We start from the raw sequence: 19,458 nt of genomic DNA, 5'->3' as shown, positions 1-19,458 counted from the left end.
CACGCTCTACAGTGTTTGTCCCATGTGGATAACGATCTCGCTGTGGCCAGAGGCCACATCTCAAACGCTCCCCCGCCTCCCACAGGCCTGTCAGATAGAATCTTCTCATAAGCGCTCCTCTAAAGTTCAGACATGTTTATATGTGGGGGGTTTTGGACATAATGACATTTTGTAAACAGGCTGGGTGGGTCTGATTTAACATCTGTCTGGTTGCCAGTTCAGCCGGAGGGTTGCCGGCTTTCCTCCAGTCCTCCAAAGGAAACATGCCAAGCTCAGCCGGCCAAAAGGCCCCAATAACTGAGCCGAAACATCAGAACGAAAGCTCCTCCTGGGTTAATGTATCACAGGCTCAACACAATCATTCTGACCGATCAGGTCTAATCCAGTCTGGTTTGCGATCACGCCGGTGGCCTCCGAAATTCATCGGGCTTGATCACGAACTGGTTTGATTTCAGTGCAGATTAGCTAATATTACAAATAATAAGCCTATTGCACTTATAGGTGCATCAAAAGAGCCAGTGAGGAGGAGAAGCCAAACATGGATGTAAACAAGCGTAAAACAAAGATAATCTTCGTGCCTGCACCATCTCAGCTGTGTTTCAGCCAGATGTGACGCAAATACTGACAGTTTGTTTACCGTGCACCTCATTGTCATGATTACATTAATCCAGCTCGCCGCTTGATTTGTTTGCACTTGTGCGGAAGATGGAAATAGATGAAATGTGTGACATATGGGAGTTAATATTTACATTGACACAACTCTGCTGACAGCGTCTTTTCCCCCACAGTGCTGCATTTTGCCCAATTTTTCTCTTTTTTTAGAAGAAAAATAGTCTGATTATCATAAATATGCATTACAGACACACACAATTTATATTTCATTAGTTTGGCAGACCGCAGAGGGTTGAAGGAATGCAAATGTGTCCAGCAGCGTTCATATTTGAGTACAGGTGATCCTGCTCTGGGTCCGGCAGGCCCTGCAGCAACGCGAGCGGCGCCTTATCTCCATGCAAACATGAGCCAAGGAAAACAGTCAGAGCAACTCGTCTGACTGACTGCCTGTGAGCCAGTCATCAGCTTCCTTACGAAACACTGAAGGAGGATGAAAAACAGCCGCCGAGTCTGCCGCCATTGCTGCCCCTGCAGAATGTCGTGCGTGTGTCTATTGCCAGCTCTAATTCCATTTGTTATTCACATCGAGGGCCTCTTTATTATATCAAGAATAGTTGGGATCCGAATGCATCCGTGTATTTATCTTTCCTCACACTTCAGCTTCAGTGATAGATTGTTGGGCTCGATTATGCCAAATTTGTGGGTGTGCTCACAGTTTAATGAATGCAATGATTCCAGCTATGGGGGAACAGTCGTAGCCTGGAGCAAAACTTCCAAAAGTGTCTTATCTTCAGCCGGCAGAGGTGTAAACAACACTGCCCAGCACAGTTTGGACCCGCCTCTTAACATAAACCAAGGAAGCCGCTTTTTGCTCCGCAGCTCAGAACTGCCGGGCTGCCGAAAACAGACACAGGAAGTGTTTTGGGTTTTTTTAGTGGAATCACACGTGGAACTTAGGTCTTGGTTTGATGATGACGGGGCTGCGGATGCTTTCAGATTGCAATGGAGAACAGGGTGGCCTCACCCAGAATCCCTCATTAGCACCGTTACACTGCCGGGCTAAAAGAACAAAACAAAAATTAAACTTAACTGCTCAAATATAAATTTATTTTCATATCCTTCATACAAACATAGTTTTTGGCAAAAAAGAAACTGTTGAAAAGAGTGCGTGCACTGTCGCGCCAGTGTCTGCTAAGTAGCCACTAGAAGCCATGTGATTGGATGTTAAAGGTCGACATAACAGCAACACCATCAACAACAACAACAACAACAACAGTCGTCTCTCTTCCACTCGCTCTCCAGCTCCAGCACCTGAGTTGTACATAAGCAAGCGTTCAGCTCTCTCTCTACAGGCAGAGAGACTTGAGAGGTGTCGCTCCGCTGTGCAAAGATTCATTCGATTAGAAAGTTGTTTTTTTTCCAGACAATTAAAAATCTGAGTCCGTTACTGTGACGTTAGAATTCGGGTATTTGTCCATCAACGTGTGTTTTCATTTTGGGGGTGGCTGTGATAAAATCATGGGAGGAAATTTGGCAGTGTGCAATAATTTCAGGAGCAAATCAACACATGGGAAATTTGGTTTGACCCCTGTGACCCACAATTTCTCTTTTTTTTTTCTTTTTTTTTAAATCAGAGAGAAGGAAATTTTGTTTTCTAGCATGTTTTTACTCACTCTAAAAACTTGCAGTGTGCCTCGCACGAATCTGAGTCCGCAGACATCACTTGAATTCAATGCCCTCCTCTTTTCTTTAGTTTAAAGGTCTGTGATCCACCCTCATTTGACAAAATGCTCCTGTTTGATTTCATGCGTGACGTTCAGGTGATTGGCCAGTTCATCCATCACTGCAACTTTGCCAATCTGGTCATTTCTTCTCTTCTCCATGATCACGTCCTCCAGGCTCTGAAACTCCAGGACGTGGCTGTTCTTTTCTGAGAAGAGCAGTTTTAACCTGTAGGGCTGCTTTCCAATCCTTATCTCTCCTCCAATTTTAAACTCCCGCTTGCCGAAGCGGCACCAGGCGGCGAAGCACTCAGAGTTTCTCCAGTACAGCTCTCTGTCTCTGGATCCAACGTGGTCCAAGGCGTTGCGCACGATCACCTCCGAGGGGAGCGCGCGGTATCTGTACAGGTTGTTAACTATGCGGCCTTTTTTACCCTGGCTCACATCGGTCAGAAAGTTGTTCTTAATCTCGGCTCTTTGCAAATGGACCACCTGAAAGTCCCCAACATAAACAGCCCAGTGTGGGTACTGACCAGTGGCTACAAACTCCAGCAGGTCCCCGGGTGTGCACTTGTTCAGAAGGCTCTCCGCCGAGTGCGTCGCAGCTCCACTCTTCCTCTCGTAAACGCACTCCTCTCGGTAGTGGATGGCGCACTCCGGCTCGTCCAGGGGGTCGAAGGGCTTCTCTTCGTGGTTCGAGATGGCTTGAAAGTGGTCCAGATTGTCATCCTGGTCGTCGTCGCCGTCGTCATTGGAGAAAATGTACGAGACGCCGATTCGCGGTCCGTCTTCCTCGGGTTCGAACCCGTTCGGGTCCGAAGTTGGCACCTCGGCGTAATTCAAATGCGTCAGCTTCTCCACCTGGTTCCCCATGAGAGGTGTGAGGATGGCGGCTGGACCGAGCTAAGAAGACAAACGGGGTCCAATTGTTTCTGGCGCACGCGCTCCGCCGTGAGGGCGCGGGGCGGTTAGATCCACCACCGCCGAGACACGCACCGGTAATCCATATCCGCGTAAACGAGACACCTAAAGAGCCGTCCAAAAGCGACCTGTGCGGGGAGACAAGACAACAGTTCAGTCCAATTTACTAGACCAAACGCCTCCCGGGAGAACCTTTGGCAGTTTGCTTTCTAACAGGTGCGACTCGACACACCTGTTGCAGCTTTCCCGACACTCTCCGGTAGAATTCCTGCCTCTGACCCTTCACCCGCGACAACCGGGGTGCTTATCCGGGTTCCCTTTAGTCTCACGGGTCAGCTCTCCTCAGTTAGTCCCTCAACCTGGCGTTTCTGCTGGTGTTGGGGTCAGATCCCTCTCTGGTCGGAGTGACTCACCTGCAGCTCCGCTCACCACAGCGGGTCCTCTTGCTCCTCCTCCTCTTCCTCCTCCTCTCTGCTGACACACACGCACAAACACACACCCACGCAGTCCCGTTGTGGCACTGGGTGCAGACAGTTGCAGTTTCCTGTGTGATGTGCGCGCTACGTGCGTCGCCGCGCTCTGTGGTGGGGACCGCGGCTCGTTGCAGTGCAACTCGACCAGCGTTGGTTCGGTGGCTGCTGGGAGGCGTTTCTGTTAAAGCTACAGCGCCCTCAATCCGCCTCCACCGGCTCCAGACTGAAAGAAAGTTACTACCGTGACACACACTCCCATAGGCCACCTCGTTACTACGAACTAACGTTTCAACTTTGACCCTGTTTAAATGGAAAGAGAACCCCCACCGATGCTGAAAAATGGGATAATGAGGGATCGGATCGCATCCCATGGGAAACATGTATTGAATACCAATTAATCTAATTGCACCAATGAATATTGATAAATCTCTATAACGCCCCTCCACTAAAGCTCCTGTTATTGGACTTAACCAGAACGATAATTTACTGCAGTGCAGCTATGACACAATGAGATTATATTTTAATCTGATTACATGAGAGACCTCACATTACTCAGGGTGTCGTTTAAGGATTAGGATTTAAAACGAAACCTAAACAGAGGTTCCTTTATCGGCGCTGATACAAAATGGTTAACAACCATATGTTCTGCAAAGCTGGAGGCTTGCGTTTTTTTGTCTTTGTTCTTCAGAAACTTGGATTTCTCTCGTTGTGAAGAGCCAAAGGGCCCGCAACCACATCAGGCTTAAATCATGCTGTATAATAACGTGGCGCTGGGCCTGATCTCTGACTCCATCTGAATGGGAGAGGCGCGTTGACCGCTTAGTTGTGCGCGGATCAGAGTGGGCATTTGAGATGTTTGCCAGTTCCATCATGGGAGCAGAGGTGCCGTTAGTGGCGCCAACAAAGCCCCCCCAGTCCGCCCCGGTGCTCCCCAGTGGGGCCGACGGGGCTGTGGGAGCAGCCGCAGCCATCCTTTCTGCTCCTCACACGCGACTACAGGCCAACGGTTCTGCTCCGCGGGGCAATCGAGCGAACCAAGAGGGATCTTTGCTGCGTTTGCTTGTGCAGCAGATGGGGCTGGAGAGCTTTGGAGCCTGCTCTTAAACTGCAGACTGAGTGAAGCTTCAGAAGAGCGGACGAGACACGCGGCTGAGCCCAGAATCCATCTCCACCCGTCGCTCCTCTGCTCAGGCTTTCTGCAGTCGTTACTCTGCCTGATGAATACGAATTCTAGGTGAAACGCCGTGATTAAAATAAAGCAAACATCCAGGGGGATTGATGGACGTGTTCCTCCTGCAGTGCGTTCACCTTTATGGGCTCTGCTGTGTCCACAACCCCGACCCTTGTTGAGGAATTAGCACATTCTTGACGTGTTTGTTGCACTAAACTGGATTAAATCTGCGTTAACTCAGCAGAAAACAATCAGTTTGCTGGCATTTCATTTCTTCTTAGGCACATTAGTGCTGCTTGACACAGTGTTTGGAGGGAAACAGCCACCAATTACAGATTTATATAAAGTACTTGATATAAGGTTTTTAAAAGATTAAACAAATGTCTTCTGAATGCTGCCTTTGTTTCTCTTTGGAACAAAGAGGCTTCACAGAAAGGAAACTTTTACCTACCTGATGAAACTATAGTGTTTTTAAAAAAAATCAAACTTAACTGATGGGCCCCGAAATCCTATTAAAAGGGGCAGAAAAACACAAAAATAAGCACTAGTGTGATGCGAATTTGTCATCCGTGGTGACCAAACGGACCTTTTGACGCTGCTCCCTTCTGGTTCTTTGACCATACTGCATCATCTATGCCACAGAACTCTAAATATGACATTCTTTATTAAAGAAACAGTGAAGCTTCGCCATTCAACGAAGCTGGAGCATCAGCTGAAATAAGAACAGATACTCTGATATGATTTTTTTTCTTTAAATTGTCTTAAATGTAGGACTGTTTTTGTTTTATGTAGGGGTGGGTGGGGTGAGATTATGTCTTTGTGCCTTGTCTCTTCTGGCTCTGGATCATTCGTCTCAGAACCTGGTCAGGAACCAGGTCCATCTGCCTCACATCTGAATTTGCACAGCCCACCACTGGACAACTGGAGGAGCAACAGAAAAAAAGAAGACACACATAACAGGATGAAAGCGTCCTGAAACACACGCAATCACACAAATGCAAGATTTAAGAGGTGCTGGCATCGTCGTACGGTGATAAAAGACTCATTTATGCTGTACAAGTGACCACAGACTAATACACTAAGCCTCATTGACAGCTCAATAAACTGACTCCGGGAGGGGACTCTTGCCCCTTTACAACAAGAAATATTTTATTCCCAACCATGGCAGTATAATACTGACTGCACCACCCTGTCAACTGTTTTACTGCTGCAAAAAAAAGAAAAAGAGTCAACTTTAAACAGCCCTCAGAAGGAAAGTGTCTCACCAGCAAGTTTTCTTCTGCTTTTGCTTATTTGTGATCAGACTCAGTATGGCTTCTTGATCGTAGTTGTGGCTGCACTTCTTATTCTTTACCGGGTTCACCATCTGCAGCTTGAACACAAAGAGTAGAGGGACATAAACAGAAGGTTTAGTATGAACCATCAAATCAGGGCTCTTTTTTTCCTGTTCAGTTTGTTGATGAATTAAAAGTGATTCAAAGAGAGACTCACCTTTGTGAGGGGGCAGGTGAGGTTAACTTGGGTCTGTGTGACGGTGATTTCGTCATCCATCTCGTCCGAGTTCTCTTCGGCGTTTTGGTTGCCTGAAAACACAGATCAATGAGCTTCCCCAACATCGGCGGGAGAATGTTCGAGGAGGCCTCTTCGAGCAAAGCTATTGTGATTCTCTTGTCCTAAAGTCAGCCTGTCTTTCAGTGCACGGCCATTACCTTGGCTGGAAGAATTCTGGATGTTGTCCTTGAAGGCCACCACTTTGGGGTGATTCTGCAGATCAGCGTCAGACAGCCTGGACATTCTGTCTCTGAACAGCTCCTTTGCTTTGGTGGACAAGTTGACCATCGACTCTAGATTCTGTGTAGAAATCTATTCAAGCCAGAGAATGTTAGTCTGATCTACATATAGCGTAATGATCCTTAATCCCATCGATTATGTTGTTTGGTTCCCCTGTTATTTAATCCAACAACCTGACATTTGGATTTTTAGGTTGTCGGATTATTCTGGTAAATTGCTCTTACTTCTGATGTAGCTTGTTTCATGACGTCAACAAAGTTGTTTATCTCCCTATCCAGCTTGGCGCACTCCAGAATCATAGCCTCCATCTCTTTGATGGAAGTTGTCATATTTTTATCTGGGAACAAAAGTGCACAGTGACCTTAAAACAGACGCCAGAGCATAAAAAGCACAGATAACTGCAAAGAAGTGTTGACTGCTTCAATAATTCTGCTATGTTGCGCAGCTAGCGTTAGTACTCCTGACGTCCTGATCCAAATGTTGCAGAAAAGGCAGAAAGTACATGTGAGTTACCCTGAGTCTCTACAAGGTCCAAAGCGACATCTGTAATTGTGTCCATTCCGGTGCCAATGTCTGTCTGACATGTCTTCAGGCTCGATAATGTTCCGTGGACAGAACTTAGCGACATCACAGCGGTTCTGATACTAAGCTAAGTTAAACTAAGGCTAGGCTAAGACTTAGCCAACGCGGCGTTAACCTAATCGCTAAACTTTTTACGTTGCGGTTGGTTTAGCCAGATGACAGTTACAAAATCGTCTTATTATGACGTTGCAACCGTGTTTTAATGCCTCTTTTACTGCTAATGCAGAAATTTCAAAATCAGCCGCAAAATCTCGAAGAAACGTGAAGCAGGAACACTTTGATCACGACTTCCGTTCTCTCCAAAATAAAAGCATTTGAAGATCGGGAACAAAGAAGAGAAACGTGCTTTTTGTGGACTTTGTTTATAAACGAAATGCATATATAAATTTGAAAATGACACAAAGTTATAGTGTACAAATTAAGACGCACATCTTTAAAAAAAAAGTCTAACTATGTACAATATTAATATATTAAGACATTCATTATTGGAAAAATGTGACAAACATCTTGGACAGCTTCTTTTTATGGATGACATGAAAACACAGTTGGTAATCCAAATTGAATGGATGTTTCATTCCATCCAGCTGCCCTGCTTAACATTCAGAGTTGCACTAATGTTCATCCTGGGTCAGACTGACACAGCCGTACTTAGATGCCTGAATACAATGAAACAAATGTGAATTTAATTAGAAAAGGACAAATCATCAATAATAGGAATCAAAACATTCTGCAGACTGAAAAAAGCAACCCCAAAACTAAGCACTATTTAGTTTAGTAAATGCTTGATCCAGATGTTCACAGTATTGTCCTGAATTCATCAAAAATGAAACTGGGCACGTGAGCTTCAGCGACCTTCAGAACACAGAGAGTAAATAGATAAATAAGTTTACCAAAATAGAGTGGAATACATTTTCATCAGAACATCTTTAATGTACAGCTAATTCAGAGTAATTAACCTTCTCAGAGATAAAATTTACATGCTTTAAAACAGCAACACGTCTGTCAAAAATATTACTTTTGAGCTAAGCCATGAATCAAAGCAAGGACTTCCCTTCTGCACCAAATGATGAAAAACGCTTGTAACTGACCGATTTTTACAACATCGCTGGAAGTATCATTCACGTCAGAAACACCTTACCTTGCGTGACAGTTTTGTGTATTTCACGTAGTCTTCAAGGAGCATCAAAGCTCCGACCACATCAGAAGGAATGTCGGGGATCTTCTGACTATGAAGAGATCAAATGGAAACTTCGATTTGCTTGGAGATTTAAAACCAGAGGGAACATTTCATGAAAAAATACAGAGATCCAGCAAACGGGGAAGGAGAATTTGCCTGTTCAGAACTAAAAGAAATATTACTATGTAAGCAGCATTTACCAGGAGGTCAGCAGGGATCATTACCTTGTGCACTGCTCCATAATAGAGCGGATGTACTGACCAATCAGGGCCAGGAACTGCTGCGTGTATCTTGAGTGGAACTGCTTGAGCAGCGTGAGCATCCCAAGCACAAGCGGAGGCCAGTCAATTGGGTCTGTAGCTTTTTTGCAGGTCATTCCTAAAATTGGGTAAATAACATATGAGATTTTTTTCTCTCTCTAATAAATCATGCCGAGAAGTGTTTTTTCTCCATGTATGAAAATGAATGTTCCTATCTTAAGCTATTAAGGTTGAAATTGATTTTTCTTGCAGCTATGAGCATTTTCCATTAGTAAGGCCAGGGTCCCATGGGTTACAGGACAGGCAATACCAGGCCTGCTTACTAGAGAATGTAATGGCTTCATGCTTGGCTATTATGAAGGGATGTTGCAGAATTCTGAGCCAGATCACATTAATCCCATGTGGGGGTTTTCAAACTTTAAGACAAGGAGCAACAAGTGAAGATGAGGTGTCAGCAAACTCCTTGTAACTGAAGCATAAGTATGAAAACAAAACTTGCCTTGGTTTTTGCTGTATTGAAGTTTAGGCAGCTGAGCAATAATGAACAGGAAGTTGATGATGGGGAAGTAAGGCAGACGCTTTGTGGTGATATATATCTGTGACGGAAATAAAGACGAGAGGTGTCGTTGTGATGCGTAACCACGCAGATCCGAAAAGACTTTACAGCGTTTGTTCCTCGGCATTAATGCGTCTAATATTTCAGACCTTGTTCAGTGGATTGTGAATGCCGGCAGCCTCCAGGTGAGCAGTGATGTCATACAGAAGAGTGTTGTCCTCTTTGGGGTAGGGCAGGCTCGGATCTTGGTAATGAGCTTCAATATCTGCCAGCAGAGACCTGCCAGATTAGAAGAGAGATTAAAGATAGCCACCTGGTAACATTTCAACATCAAATTACAATTAAACATAAACGTTTTCCTCGTTTCTCTTAAACCATTCCTTATTTGTCCTTAATTAATTATTAATTATAAGCTGATGGTGAGGGGAGTTGTGATTGGACTGACTTATTAAGGTTTTCCAGAGCAGCAGCGAGGTGTTTGGAGTCAAACTTGCAGGAGTAGTTCAGCTCATTGGCGATCTGCCGTCTGAGGATCTGCATCTGACCCACCTACAAATGCATTTATATAACCTGTAACGGAGACTTCACATCACACAATGAGAGCATTGTAACGGGACAGCACCTTCATGATGGCCTCCAGATATGCACTCCAAATCTTCTGGGTCTTGGCAACAGCACTGGCGTACACTTTGTTGGCATTAGCTGTTGCAGAAAAGGATAAGAATGATGAACAGTCTTAAAAGGTGAAAAAATAAAAGTCTTTGTCTGCTTTCTTGAATGAAAACCTACCCACAATGCCCTGGATAGGGTTGGCAGCACCTAGCATTAGTTTAAAAACATCCACCGCAGCTTTATCCCTCAGGATGGTCTTCTGAAGCATTATCAGGAAGTTCTGATGGGAAAAAAAGGTTCCTATCAAGCAAAGCTGCACAAATAAAGACACATGGTATTACACCTGTCACAGAGCTTTTCTGTCCACTAAATACCTGAAGTTCCTTGACAATCATGAAGCAGAGCAGGCGGTCTAAGCCGTTGAGGCCGAATGTACCGAGCGTGTTCTGGATCTCAGAGAAGAGCCTGTTGTTGGTGACCTCCTGGTGGCTCTTCAGGTCATACCAGGTGTTCAGCTGGTCTATATAGCAGGTTACCCTGGAGGAAGCACCAGGGATTGTCATGAAATCCTCTAAAGACTCTGCACTACTCAGAACACACAAAGCCTGATTACAGTGCAGTGGTCCTGAGGGGGAACAAGTCAATACTTTCTATTTTAGAGCCTATAAAATAATCAGGATTACTTGGGATCAGTGATTCTCAGTATCTCCCTGCAAAGGCGACCGATGAATGTGGCAGACTCATCCACAGGGGGAAACTTGGGGATGGGGATGTGGGCGGACTGGTGCACGCTCTGCCAGTCCTGGATCTGAGCGCGTTGAGACATAAACACACAACTTTCACCATCAAACAACCTTCGCAAATGATTAACTTTGGCAGAAAAGGACTCAGAACGCATGCTGGGTTTCCTGACCTTGGCCCTCAGGAAGTTGTTGCACTCCTGTTCTACATTGTAGTTAATGATACGCGATACTTCCTCTTGCCAGATTTTAAGGCCATATATGCTGACGTAGTCCTGGATGTACTCAAATGACCTGTAGAATCCATCCATGGTGGCAGCCATTTCCTTCAACTTGGGCATGAGCTCACTTGGCTAAAAGTTTAGAAGGTTATTTAGCTTTACCTTGTTATTGTTATTCTATTATTATTTTGTAACATCAGCATAAAGGAGACACAAGATATGACCTTAGCCTTGGGGTTGAAGATCAGTCCTTTATGTAGAGCGTAAGCTACCCTCTTTACAAGCTCCTTCCTGATGCCATCCTCTAGAAGCTGCTTCGGGTCCACCTTAAAAAAGGCACATTATTAATTATTATAATTATTATTATTAATGCACTATATTCTACTGAGTAGATGATGAAAAAGAAAAATGAAGGTGTCACTTAATCTACCTTGATGATCCCAACCAGAGTTGTCTTCATCATTAGGATCCCCTCAGTGAAAATGGAGATGTCGTGGGTGAGTTTCGCTACCTGGGATCACACCAAGCCCAAATAAATCCGAAAGTCATCCTCGTGAAAAGAGCTGTCATCATGCAATAGTCTGCTTGCAATTTTTCAAGTTTCAGCAGGATCAAGTGTGTCAAACATGCCAACACGCCATAACAGAAAATAGCTCTTCAATCCGTTTCCATAGTAAGGCTTGGTCTTCCATAAAAAGTTGTTAGTGAGACTGAAAAAAATCCCAAAATACCAGCAAAACAATGGATTCTGTCTCTTCCACAGAAAGCAGATGAGTCAGCGAGAAAAACAGAAGAAACACAGGCCTCACTGAGAAACAGAGATGCTGTTTCCTTCATCCTGAGCAACGCTCCACTCCTACACGCACAACAGAAAAAGCTGATTGTTTGGCTGGATTACCTCATAGCGAGCTCCGAGCTGCGAGTAGTCCTTGAGTTTATCCTTATCTAACCGTGTGGGCACCTCCATGATGTCATGGATCTGAAGTTTGATGATTTTGGCCAGAGAAGTAAACATGCTCTCCGGAATGATCTGCAACACCTGCGAAAGACCGAAAAGCCCAACCGAGCGTGAGTCTGGGCTTGGATATCAAAGGCAGGTGGTCCACAACACTGCAGAGGAAGGATTGTCCCCGTGATGGGAAAACACTGTGATTTAATGCAGCAAATTCCTGAGGAAGCCAGAAGGTAATGACAACAGGAGGAACACATCCACTGTGTGGCCGTTTTCTGCTGAATTTACCAAGCAGATGGTCCCGGAAACATTAATCACACCTGCAGCTGTTACCAAAGGGCAACGCGCAGAGCTCCGTATTTAGACACCATCTCAGAACTTTAGATGAGCGGTAATGCTTGGGAATGAAGCCGTGTTACTATCATGTAACATACCTTCCTCACATAAGCCACCAATTCTCCAGAGTAGAACTGCGAGACGCTCAGCAGGTCGGCGCTGTTGGCCTGATTGATACGCAGCAATGGGAGGTCCAACGCTGATGCCAGCTGATCACACGAATGCATGTAATTAACTTACAACCTGCATTCCAGCAAATCCTGGTGACGTGTCTTTAGATCTTTAAAAACAGCATTAACACAACATCCTCTGCAGGTGTTGCAGATCATTCCTCTGCAGAGGATGTTGTGGATGGGGTTTTGGGCACAAATTGTGCTCACCTTCAGAAACGTAGCTCTCAGTTTAGTTACCATGGATGGGCTCACTCTGATACTCTCCTGCATAATTGATGTGAAGCTGCGGATTAAAACATAAGGAGCAACAGAGAAGTTGTGAAATCTACCGAGCAAAAAAACCCACAACTGAGTAAAGATAAGCGTGGAACTCTGATGCTGGGTTTCATAAAAACATTCTTTGTTGACTTGATATTTTCATCTTCATACCAGAGGAGATATTTTAAAAACACGTAGAAAGGAGCTGAAAATGGTGCTTTGGATGTTTAGAACAGTTTGTGTACCTGTCAATGATCTGCCAGGCGTAGGAGAGGTCTCCAACGATCTGCATGGTGATGAGGACCTCTTCTTTGATATTGATGGTGCGGATCATGTGGTGTAAGAACTTCCTGGTGTCAGCCAAGAACTGGCAAACCTGAAGGTTGGATTCTAGCTGATGAAATTCCTGCACCTACAGACCAGATGGCAAACATTTTAAGGATCAGTTAAGCTGGTGCCCCACAGTGAGTTTTTACCCAATAAGACGGTTTGTGGAAGCAGAGCTACAGCGTAAACTGGTCAATAAACGGAGTTAGGTTCAGGGCGGTTTCAGATTTCCATGATCAATTTAATGTGAAAATGTAAAGCTGGTGTGACAGAGCAGCTCGCTCACCTCAACAAGAGCCTGTATGAGTTGAACCGTCTTCCTCCCAGCAGCAGTGGAGTCTTCGTAGTTCAGAGACTGGATCTGCTTTGAGATTTCTCTGAACCAGGCCTGTAAGTTCTCTGCAAGAGGCAAGTATTGAAGGGGTTGAGAGACTTTCTCTCCTTTATTGCTCTAAGCTGCTTCAAAGATTGTAGCATTCACGAAATCATCCAGGGCAGCTAAATAAAAACAGAGAACACGTTCCCTTTCCTTCAACTAAATGTTCAGCTTTTGTCTCTCACCGTTTTTCTCCACCCTGGTGAGGGGTTTGACACCAGAGAAGACCTCCGCCAGCTCCGTCATTCTCTCCGACCCCTCCATTTTATAGTTTTCCCATTTGATCTGCTTCTCTGACAGCATTTGCTTGAACATCTGGAGGAGGGCGGGCACACAACTCACTGATATCACACAGTAGCAGAGAGTGTAACCATTCACATTATAAAAGGTAAAACCAGAGAATTTGTTTTAATGCTGAAGAAAATTAAAGATGTGATTGAGGAATCCATTTTCAATCAGCTAGTGACAAATTTAAAAACCTTAATAGTCTTGAAACAAAATCAATGATAAATATCAAGATTTTTCCACGTATCTGATCAAAATGATATGACACAAAACACTGGTGGACACACGTTTCAGGTAGACCCTCACCTCTTTGAGTGTAAACTCAAACTGAGCTGTGTCCAGGAGGAGCTGGAAGAGGATCCTGGGGTTGTACTTGGAGTCGTTGAGCACTTGGTCTTTGATTTGACGCAGGCGTTTGTTGTTGGGATCATAGGCTGCGGGAAAATAACAACCTGGGCATTAGCGTGAGCATTAATAGACAGTGAGGGCTTTTGTTAGCAGACTGGCAGATAGTGTTTTAAACATGCTGCAGAAACCCTTCTCTCCATTCTCACCTGAGTCTGCAGTGTGCAGCATCAGCCAGCGAATGGCAACATTACAATCCCTCAGACAGTTGAGCAGTTTGGGAATGTTGTCCAAAATAATCTCCTCTCTCAGGAAACCTTCCTTCAGCAGCTGCTGCACATGAGGCCTCAGACTCTCCATGCTACCTGCATATCGATTGGACTAGACACGCACCAACATCGGGGTTATAGTTAAAAGTACCTTTTATCTTGGGCTATAAATTATTCATTTATTGGCTGCCGTGATCATCCATTAGAAGGTATGGTCCTGCTATCTGCTGCCTCTTCAAACGCATGATTTAGTGTGGCCGTTATACATCAATCAAACATTTAGACGTTTAAAATGTCCTTTGATGTCACCAATTTGAATATTCCTCCAATTTACATTCTTCACACACACACACACACACACACACACACACACACGCACACAATATGGACGACTTTCAATCCTACAGGCTCAGTGTTAGGTGCCAGCATACAAAACCAAACCACAACAGAGGACACTGAACTGACAAAAATAAAAACTAAGCAACACTAAGTAATAAATCCTGTTTTTTTTAATACCTGCTCTTTGATATTGGCAGAGTCTAAGGTGTAGTTGAGTGCAGTCTTGGCAGATTTGTATGGTTCCCATGCCTCCACCAGGTTCACTGTGATCCCCATGTAAATACTGATAACCTGCACACAGGCGACACAAACGGTCTGCTTAAAACCATCTGAAAAAGCTGCAATAATGCCAGCGGTTAAACACAGAGCGTTTGTCAGACAAAAATGGAGGGCATCAAGTTCCACTCTGCTGGCATACAATCACTGGTATAGACTAAAGCCTACTGTGACTTGAATGCTTAAGTAATATTATCTTACCCAGTTGTCAGGGAAATATTTGTCCACTATTTCCCTCATCTTGGCCTGTTGTGTGTGCAGTATGGAGGGGCTGAAGTAGAGGCAGACATACAACATGGCTGCTTGGTTTGCCAGTGCTGTGCTGCGGTGCTCTGGCAGAGGGTACGCAGACACCTAATGAACACACGTTTGACAAAACATATACCCATTTAAACATGCAATTTTAAAATGCACAGCACAGTAAACTGTCAAGAGAATAACAACAAAAGTTCAGAGAGATGTGAGCGCTCACCTGGTTATATATATCATCCGAGCGCAACCTCCCAATCACCATACTAATAAAGGTGGTACTGATGGGAACCCTCTGGAAATAGCTCTCCGGGTAATTCGCCGGTCGTTTGGCCCCAGGCTGATTGGAGTAGCCTGTGCTGCGCAGCAGTTTGCAGATGTCATCCAAGTTGGAGTCGGCTGAAGACCGAGCAGCACTAGAGAACGCACAAAACCACAAATTAATGGAAGACAATTCCGCGTAGCTGCCCTTGGGTAAAAACAATAACAATGTCACAAATACTGTGTTTACTTCCCAACCAACATTAAGTAAAGGGACACAGCTGAAATGAAGGATGCAGCAGGAGGAGGTGGGTAAATTTCCCCAGGGATCACTCAGATTGACTTTCATGACTCTACTGTATTTGCATTATATCAGGCTCACCTGTATAACTAGATATTTCTACAGTAGGTCTACATGCACACAGCCATTCATTATTCCACTCCAGGTGCATCAGTATAGACGTATGAATGTCTGTCTGCAGAGTGCAAGTTTGTCCCGAGCTACAAATATGGCATTCTGGCATTGGACTGAAAAACATTGATTATGATGAAATTATGTATGTTTCAATAATATTTTGGTAAAATATATGCAGGAGGTTTAAGATATGTTCAATAGACAGAAAATTAAAATGCACATTACTCTATGCATGTGTGTTTGTGTGTGAGATACCTGTATCTATAGTAGGAAACGAGCATTCTCTCTCTGATCTCGCCTTCAATCTTTTGGTCAATTACCAGCAGCATGACTCCATAAAGGTACAGAGCCTCACACTGATTCACAGAAAAAACAAAAACAATAAACCTCTGAAGTAGCTTTTTTTAACTTTAGGGACTATGGAACCGAGAATTGTCATAAATTAGCATCAACTCTCATTTTTATTACTTACTAGAAGCTGTTTCCCATCCTCATTTAGAAGGACAGTCTCCAGGGTCTGCTGGATATAAACACCTTCATGTAGGTCATCCAGATATCTAAAGAGGGGGCACCACTTTATATTATAGTCATTTTAAAAAAAAAGGTTAAATAAACTGAAGCCGAACCTGTTAAGATCTACGATATACTTGTGGACACTCTCAAAAGCCAGATAAAATCTTGACAGAATTTCAATGTTGTTCTCTCTAAATTCTTCATCCAGGTCTTGGAGCTCAGGTTTGGCTTCCAGCTTCCCTTCATAATACTCTGGACCCTGGAGGGTAGGAAAACCTTTACAACTGATATACACAGAGTGATTAGCTTTTGTAACATGAATGCATGCCTTTCAAAGAAACAATAGACACCTTAAAGTAACTAAAATCACAGATAATATCTCCATATTTCTGCTGGTCACTTTTATCCTTCAGCTTGAAAACCGCAGGGATGAAGTCAGAAAGGCGCAATAGCTCAGCAATGATGGCATTTCCTCTAGAAACTATTCTGAGGACGGCCTGGCCACACAGGTTGTTCTCTGCTAAGAAGTCCACCATGATACCAGGAGGAAGAGTCGGAGGATGACGGCAACAACACTTTGACCTTGTGTTTGTCCTTAAGTCTGGAAAAAGAACACATTTTAAAACCAATTATTGCTGATATTAACATACAAAGTTTGATCAGTTCTGCTGCAGAGGTGCAAGTCAGAAGAGACGCAACACGCCCAAAATTGAAATAACTATTATTAAAACTGTGTTTCTATTTCTTCGGCGATGTGTAATGCTGTTAGAAGAAATAAACATGTTGCTATTTACGGAAATTGTTTGTTTTGCATCTAAAATGTCACCATAAAACCGATAAAACTTGAAGAGCGCTGCTGTGTATTTGATATTGTAACGCCACTTTACTACGATAACAAGTCTTAAGGTTTGTAAGAGACCAACAAAATAAACACAGATGTTTATGCATCTAATCTCTTTGGGACAACGATATCTGGCAATCTAAAGCCTTTTAATTGTAAGATTCATTAGTCATTTAGCGTTTCATTTAGCTAAATAACGTTAGCATATTAACTGATAGATAATATTTGCCTCGATGTTGCATATAACGGCATATAAACTATGCAATTCTATCGCTAGGTTTGTCAACAGTTATTAATTTAAAAACGTACAAATCCCAATATTGCCGATATAAAGACATACCTTTTGAGCTCCCTATGTTCCCTGTTTACTTCCTCATGACAACCACATGACCAACCACGTGACTCTGCTGGGGGGGCGCTTGATTATGCCCACTTGACACGCCGGTGGTGGACAGAAGGGTGTCTTCTTTGCAAGAATTCAAACGATATCATCAACATATAACTGTTATTTTATTTGAGTGAATTTTAAATCACTACATAAAATGGCGCTTTGCACGTAGTTATGTATCTCACCTCAACGAAAGACGCGTATAGTTTGAGGAATCTGTTTCTCTAGATGGCGACAAAGATCCACTGCTAACTGGACTTTTTCTGCCTCTCTTGGCTCCGCTGACTGGGAACATCGTGACCTCCGCAGGGATGCAGAGATTTGCAATTTCTTTCCTGACTCTTTCCCTGCAAACCGATCGTTGTTCAGCACCCGTGTAGTGCAAATATCTACATCGAATAATCAAATCATGTTCAAATTGGTTAGTAATGGGGGGAAACAATGGTATGTTTATTCTATGGGACTTCAAAATATTGTTGGGAACAAAGTAAGGTGAGCTGGGTTTAACATGCTTGATAAAATGCTTGCAATTTTGTTGTAATGCAACAGAATCCTTTAAACATATTTTGCTTGAGGGGTCAACTAGGAATGACAGGTAGGCACAATTTAGATTCATAGCTTTTTTCCCCCTCATTGACCCTGCTGTCCACAAACTAGGGACTCTGTCCCTGTGGTTACTGATTTATAACCCACATACCACCACATCAAGGTCACACTCACCAGCGCAGGGGCCAGTTATATTGGCTCCCTGATGCATCGTGAAAGCTTTTCAGTAATGAGGTCTCTTCACCTGTCATCATTAACCTTAACGGCTTTTTTCTTATTAAATCAATTCACTTAGTATAGAACATCCTTTGTTCTAAAATACACGTTTTAATGGTTTCAGATTAATGCATCGCATGTGCCCACACAGTAAGAGTTACTGCAAAGAGCCCAACGATCCTCATGTCTGTGTTCATTATGTGCATTGATGTAACTCATTTTCTACTTTTATTGATTCTCATTGAATTGGCTGAGAAGTCAGATTTGTCCTTTCCTCAGTGGGATATTTTGACTTAATAGACACAGACTAAGTGCTTAGTTTAATATTACCAAGACACCTGAGGTTGTTGTCAGTATATTAGTCATAATTTATAGGAGTTAATGATGCAGGATCACCAGTGTGTGGGTGTGCGTGCCGAGGTGCTGTCGGATAATGCGATTGTCCTTTCCGGCTCTGTTTGTCCTTTAGTAGCAGTGTGTTGACTCAATTGAGCTTGGCTACAGATGAGACCATTCTGTAGTGGGAACTTTCACACGACTGAACTGTGTGAGGTGATTAAAGGCTGCTCAATTTGTAGTCTGGTCCCACTGCTGTCCTTTCTCATTGATCTTTTCCAGGCCCTTGAAGTTGAGAGCTGCAGACAGCAAGCCTCTCTCCCTGAAATGTCCCTCTTTATAGCTCTCATTTCCAGTGTCAGTGGATATGCAACAGGAATGCATAAAACCAGATTATATAATTTCTGTCTTTATTTTGACTGAGCTGGTCTGTCAGCTGATAGGGGTGATAGCGAAGGACTGTCCATCCATGGTAAGAATATAGATCCATGCTGTGGCTCAGGTGGCATCATGCTCAGCCACCCCAGCATCCCTGCCAACTACATCTTGGAGTGCCCTTGAGCAAGATGAACCTAGAGAGAACTGATCCACCGCCAGGGCTCTTACATCACCAGTGTTCTATGCCAAACCCCTTCCTGAAAATAATTTCCAGCGCCAACAAGTAGTCTCAGCGTCAACTGGAAAGGCTGATAGTGGTAATGCTAAAATATCAGGTCTGATCAAGGAGCAGCTGTAGCTTTTATTCTCAGCTATTACTCCTGTCATAGTTATTAGCATACAAATGGTTTCTCTGTCCAGCGAGACCTTAAAGTTATTGCAGGTGTAATTGAACATGATCTCTGCTCTGTGATTGAGATGTTCCAGCACACAAACGGAGATGCACGCAGGGTAATGATGAGCGTGGTGAGCACAGGCACACA

At 43.9% G+C, this 19,458-nt stretch overlaps 3 protein-coding genes across 7 annotated transcripts; all 3 read right to left on the bottom strand.

Annotated features, from left to right (window-relative positions):
• Positions 1-1,697: 1,697 nt before the first annotated feature.
• lratd2b (LRAT domain containing 2b) lies at positions 1,698-4,086 on the bottom strand. 2 transcript variants are annotated; one of them, XM_057045029.1, is made up of 2 exons: positions 3,668-4,086; positions 1,698-3,382 (listed from the first exon to the last, which is right to left on the bottom strand). In XM_057045029.1, exon 2 carries the CDS (start codon positions 3,204-3,206, stop codon positions 2,388-2,390), a length of 819 nt encoding a protein of 272 aa, XP_056901009.1. In that variant the 5' UTR covers positions 3,207-3,382; positions 3,668-4,086; the 3' UTR covers positions 1,698-2,387. The 2 variants fall into 2 exon arrangements, with proteins under 2 accessions (XP_056901009.1, XP_056901008.1); XM_057045028.1 differs by having other exon boundaries at positions 3,487-4,050.
• Positions 4,087-5,543: 1,457 nt separating this feature from the next.
• On the bottom strand, positions 5,544-7,546 carry nsmce2 (NSE2 (MMS21) homolog, SMC5-SMC6 complex SUMO ligase). 2 transcript variants are annotated; one of them, XM_057045030.1, is made up of 6 exons: positions 7,203-7,546; positions 6,914-7,026; positions 6,608-6,761; positions 6,390-6,481; positions 6,164-6,270; positions 5,544-5,819 (listed from the first exon to the last, which is right to left on the bottom strand). In XM_057045030.1, exons 1-6 carry the CDS (start codon positions 7,315-7,317, stop codon positions 5,708-5,710), a joined length of 693 nt encoding a protein of 230 aa, XP_056901010.1. In that variant the 5' UTR covers positions 7,318-7,546; the 3' UTR covers positions 5,544-5,707. The 2 variants fall into 2 exon arrangements, with proteins under 2 accessions (XP_056901010.1, XP_056901011.1); XM_057045031.1 differs by having other exon boundaries at positions 6,164-6,264.
• A 71-nt stretch (positions 7,547-7,617) lies between these two features.
• Positions 7,618-17,460, bottom strand: washc5 (WASH complex subunit 5). Of its 3 annotated transcripts, none has more exons than XM_057045026.1 (29): positions 17,393-17,460; positions 16,562-16,812; positions 16,325-16,470; positions 16,171-16,255; positions 15,954-16,054; positions 15,246-15,438; positions 14,975-15,127; positions 14,675-14,788; positions 14,099-14,270; positions 13,851-13,978; positions 13,445-13,574; positions 13,170-13,282; positions 12,802-12,968; positions 12,506-12,581; positions 12,224-12,334; positions 11,736-11,876; positions 11,268-11,348; positions 11,062-11,163; positions 10,790-10,969; positions 10,560-10,684; positions 10,251-10,413; positions 10,054-10,156; positions 9,887-9,966; positions 9,710-9,813; positions 9,414-9,543; positions 9,208-9,304; positions 8,673-8,826; positions 8,410-8,497; positions 7,618-8,123 (listed from the first exon to the last, which is right to left on the bottom strand). In XM_057045026.1, exons 2-29 carry the CDS (start codon positions 16,745-16,747, stop codon positions 8,067-8,069), a joined length of 3,480 nt encoding a protein of 1,159 aa, XP_056901006.1. In that variant the 5' UTR covers positions 16,748-16,812; positions 17,393-17,460; the 3' UTR covers positions 7,618-8,066. The 3 variants fall into 3 exon arrangements, with proteins under 3 accessions (XP_056901006.1, XP_056901005.1, XP_056901007.1); XM_057045025.1 differs by having other exon boundaries at positions 16,562-16,805; positions 17,393-17,453; XM_057045027.1 differs by lacking the exon at positions 17,393-17,460 and having other exon boundaries at positions 16,325-16,495.
• Positions 17,461-19,458: the final 1,998 nt, after the last annotated feature.

This window comes from Takifugu flavidus, chromosome 10, assembly GCF_003711565.1.
Source record: "Takifugu flavidus isolate HTHZ2018 chromosome 10, ASM371156v2, whole genome shotgun sequence".
Lineage (NCBI taxonomy): Eukaryota > Metazoa > Chordata > Actinopteri > Tetraodontiformes > Tetraodontidae > Takifugu > Takifugu flavidus.
The sequence above is the reverse complement of the archived record's forward strand: the minus strand, read 5'-3'. Positions and strand labels throughout refer to the sequence as shown.

Excerpts from the sequence above, each read along its gene's own strand:
- lratd2b (XM_057045029.1), bottom strand. The coding sequence starts at position 3,206 with ATGGGGAACCAGGTGGAGAAGCTGACGCATTTGAATTACGCCGAGGTG.
- nsmce2 (XM_057045030.1), bottom strand. The coding sequence starts at position 7,317 with ATGTCGCTAAGTTCTGTCCACGGAACATTATCGAGCCTGAAGACATGT. Across the intron at positions 6,271-6,389 it reads TCACCTGCCCCCTCACAAAG|CTGCAGATGGTGAACCCGGT; the intron begins GTGAGTCTCTCT and ends TTTGTGTTCAAG. Across the intron at positions 5,820-6,163 it reads AAGCAGAAGAAAACTTGCTG|TTGTCCAGTGGTGGGCTGTG; the intron begins GTGAGACACTTT and ends TTGCTCCTCCAG.
- washc5 (XM_057045026.1), bottom strand. The coding sequence starts at position 16,747 with ATGGTGGACTTCTTAGCAGAGAACAACCTGTGTGGCCAGGCCGTCCTC. Across the intron at positions 16,256-16,324 it reads TATATCGTAGATCTTAACAG|ATATCTGGATGACCTACATG; the intron begins GTTCGGCTTCAG and ends CCCCCTCTTTAG. Across the intron at positions 11,349-11,735 it reads AGCTCGGAGCTCGCTATGAG|GTAGCGAAACTCACCCACGA; the intron begins GTAATCCAGCCA and ends GTGTGATCCCAG.